This window comes from Eriocheir sinensis, chromosome 41 (genome assembly GCF_024679095.1).
Source record: "Eriocheir sinensis breed Jianghai 21 chromosome 41, ASM2467909v1, whole genome shotgun sequence".
Lineage (NCBI taxonomy): Eukaryota > Metazoa > Arthropoda > Malacostraca > Decapoda > Varunidae > Eriocheir > Eriocheir sinensis.
Window position 1 is genome coordinate 2002182 of NC_066549.1, and position 17500 is coordinate 2019681.

The 17500-nt window shown below is 40.5% G+C and overlaps 1 protein-coding gene across 5 annotated transcripts in view; it reads right to left on the bottom strand.

The window, feature by feature from the left end:
- Positions 1-17500, bottom strand: part of LOC127009479 (transcriptional regulator ERG homolog) — a 146832-nt gene that overhangs the window by 29145 nt on the left and 100187 nt on the right. For all 5 annotated transcript variants that reach the window (XM_050882579.1, XM_050882580.1, XM_050882581.1 and 2 more), the window contains 2 exons: positions 15950-16006; positions 1700-1771 (listed from right to left, as the gene is read on the bottom strand). In XM_050882579.1, coding sequence (XP_050738536.1) covers positions 1700-1771; positions 15950-16006 — 129 coding nt within the window. The remainder of the gene's footprint in view (positions 1-1699; positions 1772-15949; positions 16007-17500) is intronic.

Below are 17500 nucleotides of genomic sequence, written 5' to 3' on the forward strand. Positions count from 1 at the left end.
TTCCTTCCTTCTTTCCTCCTTCAACTGTTTCTTCCTTCCTTCCTTCTTTCCTCCTTCAACTGTTTCTTCCTTCCTTCCTTCTTTCCTCCTTCAACTGTTTCTTCCTTCCTTCCTTCTTTCCTCCTTCAACTGTTTCTTCCTTCCTTCCTTCTTTCCTCCTTCAACTGTTTCTTCCTTCCTTCCTTCCTTCCTCCTTCAACTGTTTCTTCCTTCCTTCCTTCTTTCCTCCTTCAACTGTTTCTTCCTTCCTTCCTTCTTTCCTCCTTCAACTGTTTCTTCCTTCCTTCCTTCTTTCCTCCTTCAACTGTTTCTTCCTTCCTTCCTTCTTTCCTCCTTCAACTGTTTCTTCCTTCCTTCCTTCCTTCCTTCCTTTCTCCCTTTCTTCCTTCCATTCATGTAATTTTTCTCAATCATATTTTACGCCACTTGACCTTTTTCCTACGTTTCTTTGACTTCATTATTAGTTATTATTGTTATTATTATCATTAGCAGAGAGAGAGAGAGAGAGAGAGAGAGAGAGAGAGAGAGAGAGACCTTTCGTGTAAGCAATACCCTATGGTCAATCTTTTCCTCCATCCTCCTCTCCTCCCTCCCTCCTCCCTCCTTTCCTCTCTCTCTCTCTCTCTCTCTCTCATATTAACACATTTAGAGAAAGAGGAAAGGAAAAATACCAAACAAAGGTCAAGAAAAGAGAAATAAAAGATGAAAATAGATCAGAGCAAGAAGAATCAAATAGGAAGAACAAAAGGCCGTATTGTAATTTATCCTCTAATACAAGAAGTCAACTATTACCAACTCAAAAACCACTGGCTACTTCAAAACTCTTCTTCGCCTCTGCTGAATTCCACACACTTCGCATCCAATTAACTTTCTTAACTTTATCCATTCACGCCACACCACCGCTAATACTAACACTGGTTGAGATGTTAGATGTAGTACCCGTTAACCCGAAAAAGTGGTTCAAAGATAGGTCGCAGGGAACGGTGTCTGGCTGGCTGATAATGTTAGAATAAATGAAAAAAGAATAGTCTAGGAAGGGAGAGCTTCTAATATGGACGAAAGGTTACAGAGAAATTGGGCAAACAAAAACAAAAAAGAATTATAGAAAAAACATGTTAGAAGAAGAAACAGTAAAAATTTAAATAGCCAACAAAGCATAAAGATACAGTAGATATGATTAGTAGATATGAATAGTAGTGGGAGTAGTAGTAGTAGTAGTAGTAGTAGTAGAGACAGCAGTAGTAGTAGTAGTAATAACAGTAACACCAACACCAAATAAAAACACCATAAATAAAATAATAAAAAGAGTAAAGCAGATTCAGAATAGGATGTGAAGGAGAGGATGGGAAAGAGAAAATACAAAAGAAGATGGAAAGGAGAAAATGCAAAGAAAATGGAAAGCAGATAATGAAAATGAGATGGGATAAAGGAGAGGATGGGAAAGAGAAAACACAAAAGAAGATGGAAAGGAGAAAATGCAAAGAAAATGGAAAGGAGATAATGAAAACGAGATGGGAACGAAGGAATGCAAAAAAAAGAGGATGGGAAGGAGAAGTGCAAAGAAGATAGAAAGGAAAAAATGCAAAGAAGCGGACAAAACAGAACATCACACATGAAAAACAAACTGGCATTAACGACTTTACAAGGGCCAATACACATCATTTTAGGGGTAACTCCAACAAAGCCTTCATGCACCTACCCGGCTGCCGCAAGTGGGGGCTGTGGGCGTCAAGCGAGGACTTCGTCATGCCGAGGCTGTTGTGGGGGTACCCTGGGGGAGAAAGAGAAAGGGGAGAAGACGTTATTAAAGTGTTACGGTGTTATACCATTGCAGAATTTTAGTGTCACCCTTAAAGTGTTACCTTGAAAGAGGAGGAAGAAAGGAAACAAAGGTATTATTGTCATTATTATTACCCTGTGAGAGAAGAAAGAAAAAGAAAAATGCTGATTATTATTATTATTATTATTATTATTATTATTATTATTATTATTATTATTATTATTATTATTATTTATACTTTTTTATCTATCTATTTATTATCTACTCATTTTTCTTTTCTTTATTCAGTAATTCTTTCACAGAAGATTTCATTTTTCTTTTTTTTTTTTGCAAAGAAAATATTCGTTATCCTCTCTCTCTCTCTCTCTCTCCTCCTAGCTCACTTCCTGTACACACTCTCCCTCCCTTCATTGCTCACAACTCTCTCAAACCCTCACACCCATATTTCAACCAGTTACGTATGCGCCACTGACCTTCCAACACCCTTCCTCCCTTCCCTCCCTTCCTTCCCTCCCTTCCTTCTCTCCCTTCCCTATCTCTCTCCCTCTCCCTTCTACCCTAAGCCTCCTCCTTCTACTTTCTCTTTGTGTTTGTTCTGTTATGTTTCTCGATTTCTCATTTTAATTTGTTTGTTTTTTGTTTTGTTTTTATGTTGGTTGTCTATTGTTTGAGTCTCTTATCTCGCTTTTTCTTCGTTATTTTCTATGTCTCTCTCCTCTTGTTTTCCTTCTTTTCGTCCTTCTTCTTTTCTTCTTTATTTCTTCTAAAAAAACAACTTTCCTCTTCCTCATTCCATCCCTCATTTTCTTTGTTCATTATTTCCTTCATTCTTTTCTTCCTTCCTTCATTCATTACTTCATACCCGATTTTCCTTCTCTCCTTTCTTCTCTTCCTTCCTTCCTTCCTTTCTTCCTTCATTCATCCATTCCTATCATTCCTCGTTTCCTTTCCTTCCCTTCCTTTTTCCTTCCCTCCTTCTTTCTTCCTTCCATCTCTACTTTCTTTCTTCCTTCCCTCCTTATGTCACTTCTTTCCTTCATTACTTCCTACCCCATTTTCCTTCTCTCCTTCCTTCGTACATCCCTTCTTTCCTTCCATCCTAACTCCTCCTTATCCCTCTTCCATCCATCCATCCGTCTCTCGTTAAACTTTCCATCCCATCCTCCCTCCCTCCCTTCCTTCTCTCCCTCCTTCCCTCCCTCCCTGCCGGAGTAAACATTTGTATGGGGTCTGGAGGGCGGGTGACTAAATTGGATAACAGATTGGGCGTTGAATGCACAGAAGGAGGAGGAGGAGGAGGAGGAGAAGGAGGAGGAGGAGGAGGAGGCTGGTCTTTTGAGGTTCCTGGCTTCTGAGACCTGATACGGTGGTTGGGTCTTTTCGGAGGAGGAGGAGGAGGAGGAGGAGGAGGAGGTGCTTGGTGAATCCATGAATAGAGGAGTTAGGAAGGAAAACAGGGAGAAGGCAGCATGTGTGAAAAAACTGGAGGAGGAGGAGGAGGAGGAGGAGGAACAAGAAGAAGAGGAGGAGATGCTGGCGATGACGTGGCGATGGAAGATGATAAGGAAGAGGAGGAGAATGAGTAAGAGGAAAAAGAGAAGAAGAAAAAGCGAGGAAAAAGAAAGAAAACAAGACACATTTGAAAAGGGAAGAAAGGAATGAAGAATGAGAGAAGAACAAGGAAAATGAGAAGGGGAGGAAGAAGAGAAGGCGAACGAGGAGAAGGAAAAAGAAAGAGGAGTTAAAAGAAATTGAAGGAAAGAGAAGAGAAGAGCAAAACAAAGGAGAAGAGATACAGGGAAAGGCAGAAGTTGTTTTGAAGTTAAAAAGGAAAGAAAATAATCAGTAAAAATAAAGGAACAATGAAAATGAGAAGAAGGAGAAGGAAGATGAGGAGAAAGAAGAAGAGAAGAAGAAGAAGAAGAAAGACGAAGAGCTAAAAGGAGTAAAAGGTGACGAGAAAAAAAAAACAATGCAAAATTAGAAGAGAGAGAGAGAGAGAGAGAGAGAGAGAGAGAGAGAGAGAGAGAGAGAGAGAGAGAGAGAGAGAGAGATAGAGAGAGAGAGATAGAGAGAGAGAGAGAGAGAGAGAGAGAGAGAGAGAGAGAGAGAGAGAGAGAGAGAGAGAGAGAGAGAGAGAGAGAGAGAGAGAAGTTGTGTTGAAGTTAAGTTAGTCATCTTGAAAGTCAGACCAGAAGTTGACGACAGAGATGATGATGATGATGATGATGACGAAGATGATTAATAAGGTTTTGGTAGTATTAAGGTTATGTTAAAATGGGTTTAAATTCAATATATTTAGATTCATCGAAGACACAGGCAAGAATTGGTTTACTTTCTCTCTCTCTCAAGCTTCGACTATATCATTCTGTCCTCCTCCTCCTCCTCCTCCTCCTCCTCCTCCTCCTCCTCCTCCTCCTCCTCTTCTTCTTCAACTCTGACGTCTTCCTCCTCTTCATCACTTCATTCCCTCCCTCCTTCCTTCCCTCTTTCACTCGTATATCCTTCAACTCCTCCTCCTCCTCCTCTTCCTATTCCTCTTTCATCTCACCTCCCTCCTCCTTTTCTCCTATCTTCACACCTTTCCTCTGTTTTCCTCCTCCTCCTCCTCCTCCTCTTAAATTTAACTGTGTCAGTAGATTTAGGAGAGAGAGAGAGAGAGAGAGAGAGAGAGAGAGAGAGAGAGAGAGAGAGAGAGAGAGAGAGAGAGAGAGAGAGAGAGAGAGAGAGAGAGAGAGAGAGAGAATAATAACAATAAAAATAACAATAATAAAAATAATAATAATAATAATAATAATAATAATGATGATAATAATAATAATAATAATAATAATAATAATAATAATAATAATAATAATAATAATAATAATGAAAATAACAATAAATCAAACCAAGGAAGCAGAAGGAAAGAAAAAAATGAAGAAGAAGAAGAAGAAGAAGAAGAAGAAGAAGAAGAAGGAAAGACAAAAACAATAACAGAGGAGAAAGAAAAGTAATGGAAAGGAGGAGGAGGAGGAGGAGGAAGAAAAAAGGGAGAACAGAAGAAGACAAGTAGACAGACTGACAGAGAAGAATACAAGACAGAGGAGGAGGAGGAGGAGGAGGAGGAGGAGGAGGAGGCGTATGGATAATATCAGATGCACAAAATAAAAGGATGAAAAGAAACAGAATAGGGAGTGACAGAGAAGAATTGGAGGAGGAGGAGGAGGAGGAGGAGGAGGAGGAACAGATGAGTGAATCGCAACAATGAGGCATCACAGCTCGCTTACACTCCGCCACCCGCTTTCTCTCTCTCTCTCTCTCTTATCTTATCTTTCCTTCCCATCCTATCTATTCTATTCTCCCTTTCTCTTCCTTTCCTCTACATTCCAATCCCTTTCCTTTCCTTTCCTTTCCTTTCCTTTCCTTTCCTTTCCTTTCCCTTTCCTTCATTCTTTTCTTTTCTCTTCCTCTCCATCCTTTTTCTTTACCTATAAATTTCATGCGTTTTTTTTTTCCTCTTTTCCTTCACTTCCTCCTTCATCCCTTCCTTCGTTCCATCCCTTTCCTTCTTCTGGTTAATCAAAATATGAGAAGGGAAAGGAAGAAATGATAATGAAGGAATTAAGTAATAAAAGACAGTAGCAAAGCAGAAGTAGAAGTAGTAGTAGGAGTAGTAGTAGTAGTAGTAGTAGTAGTAGTAGTAGTAGTAGTAGTTGTAGTAGTAGTAGTAGTAGTAATCTGGAATTCTTTTTATTATTATTATTATTATTATTATTATTATTATTATTATTATTATTATTATTATTATTATTATTATTATTATTATTATTATTATTATTATTATTATTATTATTATTATCATTATCCCTATCATCATCCAATTACTATTTCATTTTATACTCTTATCACCCTCTGTTCTTCCCTATTCTCCTCCTTCGCCTTCTTCTCCTCTTTCTCCTCCCCTCTTCCTCTTCCCTTTCTTCCTCATTAACTCTCCCTCATCCCTCTTGTTTCCCTCTCTTTCGCTTCATCTCCCTTTCATCTCCCCTCCTCCTCCTCCTCCTCCTCCTCCTCCTTCTTCTTCTTTTTTATCTCCTTCCTTCTTCCTTATTAACGGGAATTTACGGTACTCGATCTGTCTCTCTCTTTATCTTCTCTTTTCCTCTCAATTCATCAGTTAATTTATCTCTCTCTCTCTCTCTCTCTCTCTTCCCCCTCATCATCAGTCTCTGGCCATTAACTTTTCTCTCCCTCTTTATCCCTCTCTCTCTCCCTCTCCCTCTCTCCCTCTCTCTCTCTCTCCCTCCCTCCCTGACCTGTCTCGCCTGACCACTCTCACTTGATAAGGGAGCAAAGGTCAACACTAGAAGCTCCCTTAAAAATACTCTCCCTTTTGGGGGCTCTCTCTTAAAATTAATCTCCCTTATTCTCGCTTTTTCTCCCTTTTTATTGTTTTTTTATCTTCTTTTTTTCTTTCTTCCTACTTTTTCGTACCTCGCTTTCTCTTACTTTCGATTTTTCTCCTTCCTTTCTTCTCCTTTCCTACTTTTCTTCTCATCTCCCCATTATCTATCCTTTCTACTTCCTTCTTTTATTTTCTTCCTTCCTTTCATTCTTATTCTTTTTCCTCTATTTTTTTCCTTTCCTTTCCTTTCCTTTCCTTTTCTTTCCTCTATTTTCCTTTCCTCATCTCTCCTACACATCCTCTCTACTTAATTTATATACTTTTTTATGTTCTCTCTCTCTCTCTCTCTCTCTCTCTCTCTCTCGCACACACTGACCAGCGGAGAGAGAGCGCCAGAACGAACTCCCAAATCTCGTTTTCTCCTTCACAAATTGCCGTTTTCTTTGAGTTGGCTTCACGGTTGGACTATTTCATTCCCTTTCACGCCACTCTCTTTGTCCCTCCCTTCGAACCCCGCCGACTTAAGACGACTTGATTAGATCTACTTTTGTGTTACTTTTTTGATGTTTTAAGTCTGTGCTAGTTTGATTTTTAGTTTGTTTTTTGTTTATGTGTGTTTGTGTGTTTGCGTTTTGTGTATGTGTGTGTGTGTGTGTGTGTGTGTGTGTGTGTGTGTGTGTGTGTTCCTAACTCTCTAAACCTAACTTTCTAACCCTCTCTCTCTCTCTCTCTCTCTCTCTCTCTCTCTCTCTCTCTCCTGATTGCTTTACATCTGCCTCTGTCAACACTGTCCACTTCTCTCCTCCTCCTCCTCCTCCTCCTCTTCCCCTTCATTCCCTTCCTTCACTCTCGCCAATTTTCATCCCCCGCCAAACTCTTTTCACACTTGTTTTTAGTTTTTCTCTCTCTCTGAGTTAAAATTTGATGCATGAGAGAGAGAGAGAGAGAGAGAGAGAGAGAGAGAGAGAGAGAGAGAGAGAGAGAGAGAGAGAGAGAGAGAGAGAGAGAGAGAGAGAGAGAGAGAGAGAGAGAGAGAGAGAGAGAAAATAGATAAAGAAAAATGAATAAATGTAAAGAAAGAAAGAAAGAAAGAAAGAAGAAAGAAAACGAAAAATAGAATGGGAATGAATGAAAAAGAAATTAAGGAAAAGAAAGAATGGAAAATAATAAAGAACAAAGAAAGATGGAAAGAAGAGAAAGAAAAAAAAAATTACCGACATCACCACCACCACCACCACCACCATCATCATCATCATCATCATCATTCAATTTATCTTAATCGATCACTTTTGATTCGACCATTTATTCGATTGCCTTTTTCTGGCCCATTGCACATTCAAATTGAGAGAGAGAGAGAGAGAGAGAGAGAGAGAGAGAGAGAGAGAGAGAGAGAGAGAGAGAGAGAGAGAGAGAGAGAGAGAGAGAGAGAGAGAGAGAGAGAGAGAGAGAGAGAGAGAGAGAGAGAGAGAGAGAGAGAGATAAAGATAGATAGAGAGACTTGATAACAGACTGAAAGAGAAAAAGAAAGAAATATAAAAGAAAGAAAGATAAAAGGAGAGAGAGAGAGAGAGAGAGAGAGAGAGAGAGAGAGAGAGAGAGAGAGAGAGAGAGAGAGAGAGAGAGAGAGAGAGAGAGAGAGAGAGAGAGAGAGAGTATTTCTTTCACACTTAATAAAAGAAGCAATCATATTTTTCTAAGTCAACAGAAAAGGGAACAATAGGAATGGAAAGAGGGAGGAGAGAAGGAAGAGTGGAACAGAGGAAGGAGGATGAAAGAAGGAAGTACGGGGAAAGGGAAGGAAAGAAGGAAGGAGGGAAAATCGGAGAGGATGTATAGATGGAAGGAAAGAATGAGGGAAGAAAGATAGGAAGGAGGGAATGAAATGACAGATTAAAACCATGGAAGTAAAGAAGGAAAAGGAGAAAGGAAGGAAAGAAGAAGGATGGAAGGAGGAGATGAGAAAAGAATAGGAATGCAATGGAGTAGGAGAGTGGAACGCGATAAAGGAAAAGAATCTGTAAAGGAAAACGAAGGAAAAGGAAAACAGGACAAGAGAGAAAAAAGAGGAGAGAGGAAGTAAACATAAGAAAAAAAAGAGGAAATAGGGGAAAAAACAAAAGAAAATTAAGGGAAGAGAAACTGAAAGAAAATATCAGGAAAAAAAAAGAATATCGCAATTGAGTAAACCACAAAAGGAAAAATAAAACAATAGATGACAGAAGAAAAGAAATGTGAAGTTAAAAATGGAATAAATAAAAAAAATAAGGAAATATGAAAACAGAAAAAGAGGCAAATAAAATAAAAGAGAGAATAGAGGAAAATGGAGGAAGGGAGAAGAAATAGAGGAGGAGGAGGAAGAGGAGGAGGTGGAAGAAAAAGATAAAAGGAAAAGAAGGAAAGCTAATTCACGAAACCAAAAAAAGGAAGAGGAAAAGAAAGAAATAGAAAAAGATGAAAAATGAAAGAGAAGAAAGGAAATAGCAAGAAGGAAAAGAGTATGAGAAAGTAAGGAGAGGAAAGAGAAGATGAAAAATAGGAAAGGAAACGAGAGGAAGGGATGAAAGAGGAGGAGGAGGAGGAGCAAGAGGAGGAGGGGAAGAGAAAAGGGAAATTGGCTGAGATGGAAAGGGAATAAAAGGAGGGAGAGAGGGAGAGGGAGAGAGAGAGGGGGAGTGGTGAAAGAAGTTGATGGGTGGAGGAGGGGAGAATGGTGAGTGTGGGAGAGGTCCGTCATGATAGATAAATAGATAGATAGATAGATAGATAGATAGAAGATAGATGAAGATGAAAAGGTAGATAAATACAATATAAAGATAGTTAAGTAGTTAGATAGACAGATAATAGATAGATAGATAGATAGATAAATAGATAGAAAAAATGCATATACAGAGAGAGAGAGAGAGAGAGAGAGAGAGAGAGAGAGAGAGAGAGAGAGAGAGAGAGAGAGAGAGAGAGAGAGAGAGAGAGAGAGACAATAGATAGACAAACTTATTAATAGATAGTTTCAAAGATAGACACACACACACACACACACACACACACACACACACACACACACACACACACACACACAAAACAACTCTACCCGATGATTGCTTTTGTAACTAGATTTTAAACAACACTTGGTCAAAAAACTAAAAACTGTCCTAATCCTATTGCTCTTCCGCTTTGCCGCGCGCGTTGGAACCAAATGAAGGAATAATCGAATACATAGAAAAGGAAACGAGCGAATAAAAGAGGGACAGCAAAATGAAACCACAGCGAAAGCGACACCAATGGACGATCAAAAGGCTTCCTACTGGACTGGAAGCAACCCAATTCCCGTTTTCTTTGAAGTCTCCCCTAAACAAAAGATATGATAGAAAACGATTTATATATACGCATTGATACGGGACAAAGGGAGGAGGTATTTTTTTTTTGTTAGCTTTATTTTCTGTTATCTTCTTTTACTCTTTTATTCAGTTTTCTTTGTTATCTTATTTTTCTTTATCCTCTTTTTCTTTCTTTGTTGCTCGATTGTCTTTTGTTTTGTTTTTACGTGGGAAACTAAAGAGGGAACAAAACTATTATTATTATTATCATTATTATTATTAGTAGTAGTAGAAGTAGTAGTAGTAGTAGTAGTAGTAGTAGTAATATTTCAATTCACATTTTTTTTTTTTGCTTCATAATTAAATAGTTAGATTATATACATACAAACATACATACATACATACATACATACACACTCGTACACACATATAAATTTAGATCGATTGACTGAATGAAATGAGAGAGAGAGAGAGAGAGAGAGAGAGAGAGAGAGAGAGAGAGAGAGAGAGAGAGAGAGAGAGAGAGATCTCTCTCTCTCTCTCTCTCTCTCTCTCTCTCAGTCAGGTGTAAAATCGCGGTGGTAATTGCCGTTCGATTACCTACAATTAACTCTCTCCAATTGGTCATTAGCAGAGGGGAGAGAGAGGGAGAGAAGAGGGAAAGAGGGGAGAGAGGGAGGAGGAGGAAGAAGGGAGGAAAGGAGGAGTGAATAGAAGAGAGAAAAAGGGAGTATATGGGGGAAAGATTGTATAGGACGAGCGAAGGGAGAGAGAGAGGGAGGGAGAGAAGGAAAGGAAAAGAGGGGAGAGGGGAGAAAGAGAAGGAAAGGAAAAGAAGGGTGACAGAGAAAGAGGGAGAGACAGTGAGAGGGAGAGAGAGAGGGAGGAGGAGATACAATGGAGAAGGAAAAGGGATGGATGGAAGGGAGAGAGGGGGGAGTGCAGAGGAGAGAAAAGATGAAAAAAAAAGATTAAACAAAGTAAAGTAGGATAGAGAAAGAAGATTGAAGCACAGAGGAATGAAGAGAGGAAAGAAAAGGGAGGAGAGAATATGAAGGAAGAGAAATTCGGAAGGAGTAGAATGAGAAAAGGGAAATGAAGAGGAGGGAAAGAGCGAAGGGAGAGGAGAAGGAAACGGAGATGAATGAGATGAAGCAAGATTCAAGGGAAGAAGAGAAGGAGGAGGAAGAGATGAGGGAGAGAAGGAAAAGGAAAGAAGGGACAGAAATAAGAAACAAGAAAAGGAGAGGAAAGGAAAAGGAGGAAAGAGAGAGGGAGAAATAAGACGGAGAAGAGGAGGAGGAGGAGAGAAGAGGAGAGGAGAAGGTGTAGAAAGGAAGGAAAGTAGGAAAGTGGGTAAGAAGTAAAATTAAAGGAAGATGAAAAGAAAATGAAAAGAAAGAGAAAATGGAAAGAGATAAAATGACGAGAAATAGAAATAAAGTAAAAATAGAAAATAGGCCAACACACACACACACACACACACACACACACACACACACACACACACACACACACACACACACACACACACACACGCAATGAAAAAGAGAGAGAAACGAATGCGCGGATATAGAGAGACAGAGGATGTGAGGGTGAGAGAAATGTGAGAGAGTGAGCGAGTGAGAAAGTGAGAGAGAGTGAGTGAGAGGGAAAAAAGTGTTGATCACCAGAGAGAGAAAAAAGTTAGAGGGAGGGGAGAGAGGAGGAAATGGCTGGTAGGGAGAGTTAGGAAAGGGAGAGAGAGAGAGAGAGAGAGAGAGAGAGAGAGAGAGAGAGAGAGAGAGAGAGAGAGAGAGAGAGAGAGAGAGAGAGAGAGAGAGAGAGAGAGAGAGAGAGAGAGAGAGAGAGAGAGTAAACAACCTCATTTCGCTTATATAAGAAAGTAGGACAAGTTGTAACATTATAATGAGAGAGAGAGAGAGAGAGAGAGAGAGAGAGAGAGAGAGAGAGAGAGAGAGAGAGAGAGAGAGAGAGAGAGAGAGAGAGAGAGAGAGAGAGAGAGAGAGAGAGAAATAGAAAAGAGAAAGAAATAGATTGAGAAACACATCCAAATCTATCTACACACACACACACACACACACACACACACACACACACACACACACACACACACACACACACACACACACCTTGCCTTCAGGGGGGGAGGGGGGGGAAGGGGAAGGGGAAAACGCACTAAACCATTTATCATTTTTTTTTCAGACAAACTCCGAATACAAACTCTCTCTTCTATTCTCCATTCTATTTTATTTTACACATCTCTTTACTTTTTTTTTACTTTGTTTGTTTTGTCTACATTTTTTTCTGTTGTCTGTCTGTCTCTGTATATGTCTATCTATCTATCTATCTATCTATCTATCTTTATCTATCTATCTATTTATCCTCTTTTTCCTCTTACATTCTTTATCATCCTCTCTCTCTCTCTCTCTCTCTCTCTCCTTCCCTTCCTTTCTTTCCTCTTTCTTTCCTCTTTCTCCCTTTCATTCGGTTCCTTCTACTTCTCACCCTTTTCCTCTTCCTCCTTTTCCTTCCTATTCATCCTCTCCCTCTCTCTCTCTCATCCTCTCCCTTGCTCTCTCTCATACCCTCTTCCTCCCTTTCTCTTCCTCCCTCTCTTCCTATCCCTCACTCTTTCTCCTCTCTTCTTCTGCCTCCCTATCCCTCCCTTTCATCCTTCCACTCTCTCTCTCCTCCTCTTACATTCTCTCCCTTTCTCATGCCCTCCCTCAATCCCTCTCTCATTCCCCCCTTCCCCCATCTCCTTCACCTCCCCCCCCTCCCCCCCTCGCCGTGTGATGTAGTTAACTCTCAGAATTAAAGTCCCATGCCGGCATTTATCGGCTGAGCAGCGTCACTTCGATCGGCTGGAAGAGGGGGGAAGGAGGAAGAGGAGGAGGAGGAGGAGGAGTGAGGAAGGGCATGGATAGAAGATGGAATAGGACATGTGTATAGAAGATGGAATAGAGGAATGGAAGAGAGAATATAATAGAAATGAATGATGGAAAGAAAAGTAAAGGAAAGAAAAGTAGGATAGAAAGAGATATGTGTGAATAGAGGAATAGAGAATAGAGGAGGAGAGAAGGGGAGTGGAATGATAAAGGAGAACAGGTAGAGAGAATAGGGTTTTGAAAATGAGAGGAGCGAATGTGAAGGATGAATGGGGATGGAAAAGGAAGGGAAAGAAAGGAAAGGGGTACAACTGTTACTAGGATAAGATTAGATTATAGAAAGTGATGAAAAGGGAATGGAATAACCAGAAAAAGTAGATGTATAAAATATATTTGAGGATAGAATGGATTGAGGATGAATATAAAGGAAGAAGGAAGAGAGGGGAGCTAGAACATGTATGAGAATAAGATGAAAGAGTTGGATTAGAAAATGAATAATGAAAGTAAACAAGTGTATAGAAGATGGGGTTTGAAACAGAGCGGGTATGATCAACAGAGATAGACAGGGAGGAAGAGGAAGAAACTGGAATTGAAAGTAGGACTGAAAAATGAATGAGATTTGACAGGGATAGGAATGTAAGGGTAGGATAATGAGGAATGGATGTGGATGAGGAGTGAATGGAGATGAATGAGAAGAGATAAAGAAGAAGGATGTTGAGGAATTAAGGAAGGAAGGAAGGAAGGAAGATAGAGTGTAAGGAACGAGGGAGGGAAGAAAGAAGGAAGTACGAGAGGTAGAATCGATGGAATATAGAGAAATTTGAAAGGAAGGAAAGAAGGATGGGAGGGAGAGAATAAGAGAGAGTGACGAAGGAATGAATGAATGGTGTTGGAGGAAGGAAAGGAAGGAAAGGAAGAAAAGGAAATTCAGGCAAAGAGAGGAAACTTAAAGGTAGGGAAGGGAAGGAAAAGGAAAGGAAGGAAAGGGAAGGGAAGGAAAGGGAAGGGAAGGGAAGGGAAGGGAAGGGAAGGGAAGGAAATGAAAGGAAGGTGCGAGGAATGAGTTAAATGTGATGGGTAAGAGAGAGAGAGAGAGAGAGAGAGAGAGAGAGAGAGAGAGAGAGAGAGAGAGAGAGAGAGAGAGAGAGAGAGAGAGAGAGAGAGAGAGAGAGAGAGAGAGAGAGAGAGAGAGAGAGAGAGAGAGAGAGAGAGAGAGAGAGAGAGAGAGAGAGAGAGAGAGAAGAGAGAGAGGGGAGGAAGAGGAAGAGGAGGAACAATATGAAAAAGTGGCCCAAGCTCATCACTGTCCCATTTCCTCCCTACAGCTGGTGAGGAGGAGGAGGAGGAGGAGGAGGAGGAGGAGGAGGAAGAAACATGGACACATCAAGAAGCAGGTAACAGAAAGACATCTAGTATTCAATCATCTCGTCAACCACTTAAATGACCTTCGTAACATATTAAAGCACTTTCTGTACGTACCCGCAAGAACGTCCACTTCACTCTCTTAGGCAACGAAGTGACGGCCAAGGCGATTTTTAAAGGACTTGTTCATTATCATCACTTCCACACTAACTATCTCCGCAGGAAGGTTGTTGCAGTGACGGATAATTTGATAAAAAATAACTCTTGAAATGGTCCGTACCGCATTGAATATTTTTTTTTACAGTAAAGGAAACATCTCAAGGGCATAACCAAAGGAAAAAAACACGCTAAGAACTACTCCTGCAAAAGAAAACTGGATCGGTAGACTTATTTATATTTTTCGAGTTAGTTTGAACTGCACTGCATATTCCAGGTGAGGTCTTACCATGGAGTTTTGCACCGATAACATTACTCCCGGCGTCTTGCACTCGACCGTCCTGGCAATGAACCCGAGTATAGTATTGGCTTTCTATATGCTTTTTTTGCAGTTATTTGTATAGTTCGGGACACTGCTGATAACCCCGAGATCATATTCGTCCAGTATGACCTGCAGAGGCTTCCCAGGCATGCTGAATGAGTGGTTATTATTTATGGACCCAAAGAAGGAGGAGGACGAAGTACAGAGGAGATGAGAGGAATAAATAGCAAAGATGAGAAGGAGAACAAGATGAAGGAGAGTAGGAGGAGGAGAGAAAACAAGAAAAATTAAAAAGAGAAAACAAATGGAGGAATCGAAAGGAGATAAGGAGGAGGAGGAGGAGTAGATGGATGAGACGGAAGAGTAGGGATAAAAAAAGACGAAAATGAGGAGGTGGAGGAGGGGGGGTAGAGGAGGAGGAGGAGGAGGAGGTGAATGAAGGAAGGATGAGAGGGGAAAAAATCAGAGAGGAAGTCAAACAAGAAGGGGAGAAGGGGAGAAGGAGGAAAATCTCTCCCTCCCTCCCTCTCTCCCTCCCTCCCCCCTTCCCCCTCCCTCCTCCTCCCCCCCTTGGTCATCGCCTTAGGGACACGCGCCTGAGGCAGGTCCTTTGTGGCTCCCCTCACGCCGAGAGAGAGAGAGAGAGAGAGAGAGAGAGAGAGAGAGAGAGAGAGAGAGAGAGAGAGAGAGAGAGAGAGAGAGAGAGAGAGAGAGAGAGAGAGAGAGAGAGAGAGAGAGAGTAATATATATGTAGTTGTTTCGTCGAGGTATTTCCCAAAAAAAAAATCATCATTAAGAAGAAAACGATGAAGAAGAAGAAGAAGAAAAAAAAGAAGAAGAAGATGATGATGCTAAAAAAGAGAAATCTAGAATAACGAAGAGAAAACGAGGAAGTAAAACCAGTGAGAAAACAAGAATATATTTGAGTGATTAAAAAAGGAAATAGAAAACGGAACTTAGAAATACACTTAAATAAATCTACGTAAAATAAATCGGATAAATAAACATCTTAACGAAAGAAAACGTGATGTAACAGACAACCGAAAGGGTAACTCAGTCAAACACAAACCAGACACACTCCTCAATAAACAGGCTGAAATGTCTGTAACCGCTGTCGCCTGTCTGTTAGCACCCATCCGCTAATACACTGTTCTTTCCTACCCACCCATTACTCTCCTCTTGGGCCGGTGATAGACAGAGGCTCATTCTCACTACACCTAGGAGCCGAATTTTACCTAGGCCCGTATTCCCAGACGCTTTCGGCTCTCACGTCAACTCTTTCCAAAGGCTTAAAAGCATAGCAAGGATGAGAAAAAAAAACAAGATGAAGGAGGAGGAGGAGAGAAAATAAGAAAATTAAAAAGATAAAAAAATGGAGGAAGCGAAAAAAGATAAGGAGGAGGAGGAGGCGGAGAAGGAGGAGGAGTTCTCAAGGACACCTAAAAAAGTCTTGTCGAATATGTGAGCTCGGGCGTCGAAATGTGAAACAGATGACCGTATGGTTTTGACGCCTTCGGTTATCACAACTTTCCACAGCCGAAAAGGAGATTAATCGGATTCTCGTGAGTGTATTTTTCACGCTTATGGTACAGGCCAATTGTCAAACTACCACCAGGCTCATAAAACTGCCCAGGGGAATGCTTGCAATTTCTACGAATGTGTGTGTGCTTTTGCGCCGAAATGTATATAGAAGTAAATGTAAGAAAACGTGTCTCCAAGATTATTTTAAGGGTAACTCACCTTGGGTCTGAGAGGCGGGCGAGGCCGGTGAACCCCAGGCCGACTTGTAGCTCGGGTCTGTGTGGGGGAGAGAAAGAAAACACGGATTAGGATGAGAGGAAGAGAAGTGAGTTAGCGATATACACATACATGCATACACTGACATAAGAAGATCGATATGCACACACACATATACGCAAATAACACACCACCACAATCACTAACACAATTAACAGCACATACATAAACATACAGGGATAAGGAAATTGAAACCCATAAAGAGAACTGAGTTAGTTACATAAACACAAACACACACATACAGACAAGAGACTGACACACACACACACACACACACACACACACACACACACACACACACACACACACTGGAGTTGGTGTTTTCTTCGCCTCCTCCAGACACGAGAGAGAAAACAAGCGGAGGGTTAAGAAACGTTTTTGGAATAATGGTACACAAACAACTCTCTCTCTCTCTCTCTCTCGACTATGTATGTTTTCTTCTTCCTCCTCCTCCTCCTCCTCCTCTTGAAGCAAACTGTCTAGCGTTTAGTCGGTGAGGGGAAAGTCACGCTCCTTTCCTCCTCCTCCTCCTCCTCCTCCCTCGCCCGCGGCTAAACGCTGGAAACAGTTTTGCCTCAAGAGGAACAAAACAAGGGGAGGGAAAGAGGCTTGTTTTAAGAGAATGGCGGCGGCGGCAACAAACACACACACACACACACACACACACACACACGGACACACACACACACGCTACTAATACCAAAATAAAAAGATAAATATTAAAAAGTAGATGCAGATTTTTTTTGCCATTACAGAATATCGAGGTTTTTTTTTCTAGTTATATTCAACTCATTTTTCTCTTGTATTTATTTTTTTCTCATATTCCATTCTTTTCTTATTTCTTTGTTCTGTAGTTTTTTTCTCCGTCCTTTCTTTTTCTTTTTCTTTTTTTACTTTCTGCGCTTCATTTCTTATTTTTTGTTTGTTATCTTTTCGTTTTCCCTTCAATTCATTCCTTTTATCATTTTCTGTATTTTCTTCCATTCCTTCCTTTCTTTTTTCTCGTTAACCTTCCTTCTTCCATTCATTCCGTCTTTTCCTTTCTCTTCCTGTTTTTCATTTCGTTCTCTCCTATTCTAACGAAGATTCAGACATTCATTCGATTGTCTATAGCGAATTGAAGCCAAAACAAAGCACAGGGAGATCAGTCTTTCACTACTAACTTTTTACCATTAGAGAAGAGCTCAGTACGTTTTAGTAAGAAGATCCAGTACTAACAACGACTCAGGCATCCATTAAAACGTCTATAGAGAACTTGACACCAGAACAAAACAAGAAAACGTCAATATTTTACTCCGACTACCATTAGAACCTTTTCATCACTAGAGAACAGCATTGGAACATCCTATACATATAAGATCCAATGGAGATTCGACCAGATTTTCTACATCTATAACGAATCGTAGTGAAAAAACAAAAGCGAGTCAATAGTTCACACACGACTTAACTCCAACCAAAGGGACCAATATGTAGTTACCGTGCTGCCCCCTACAT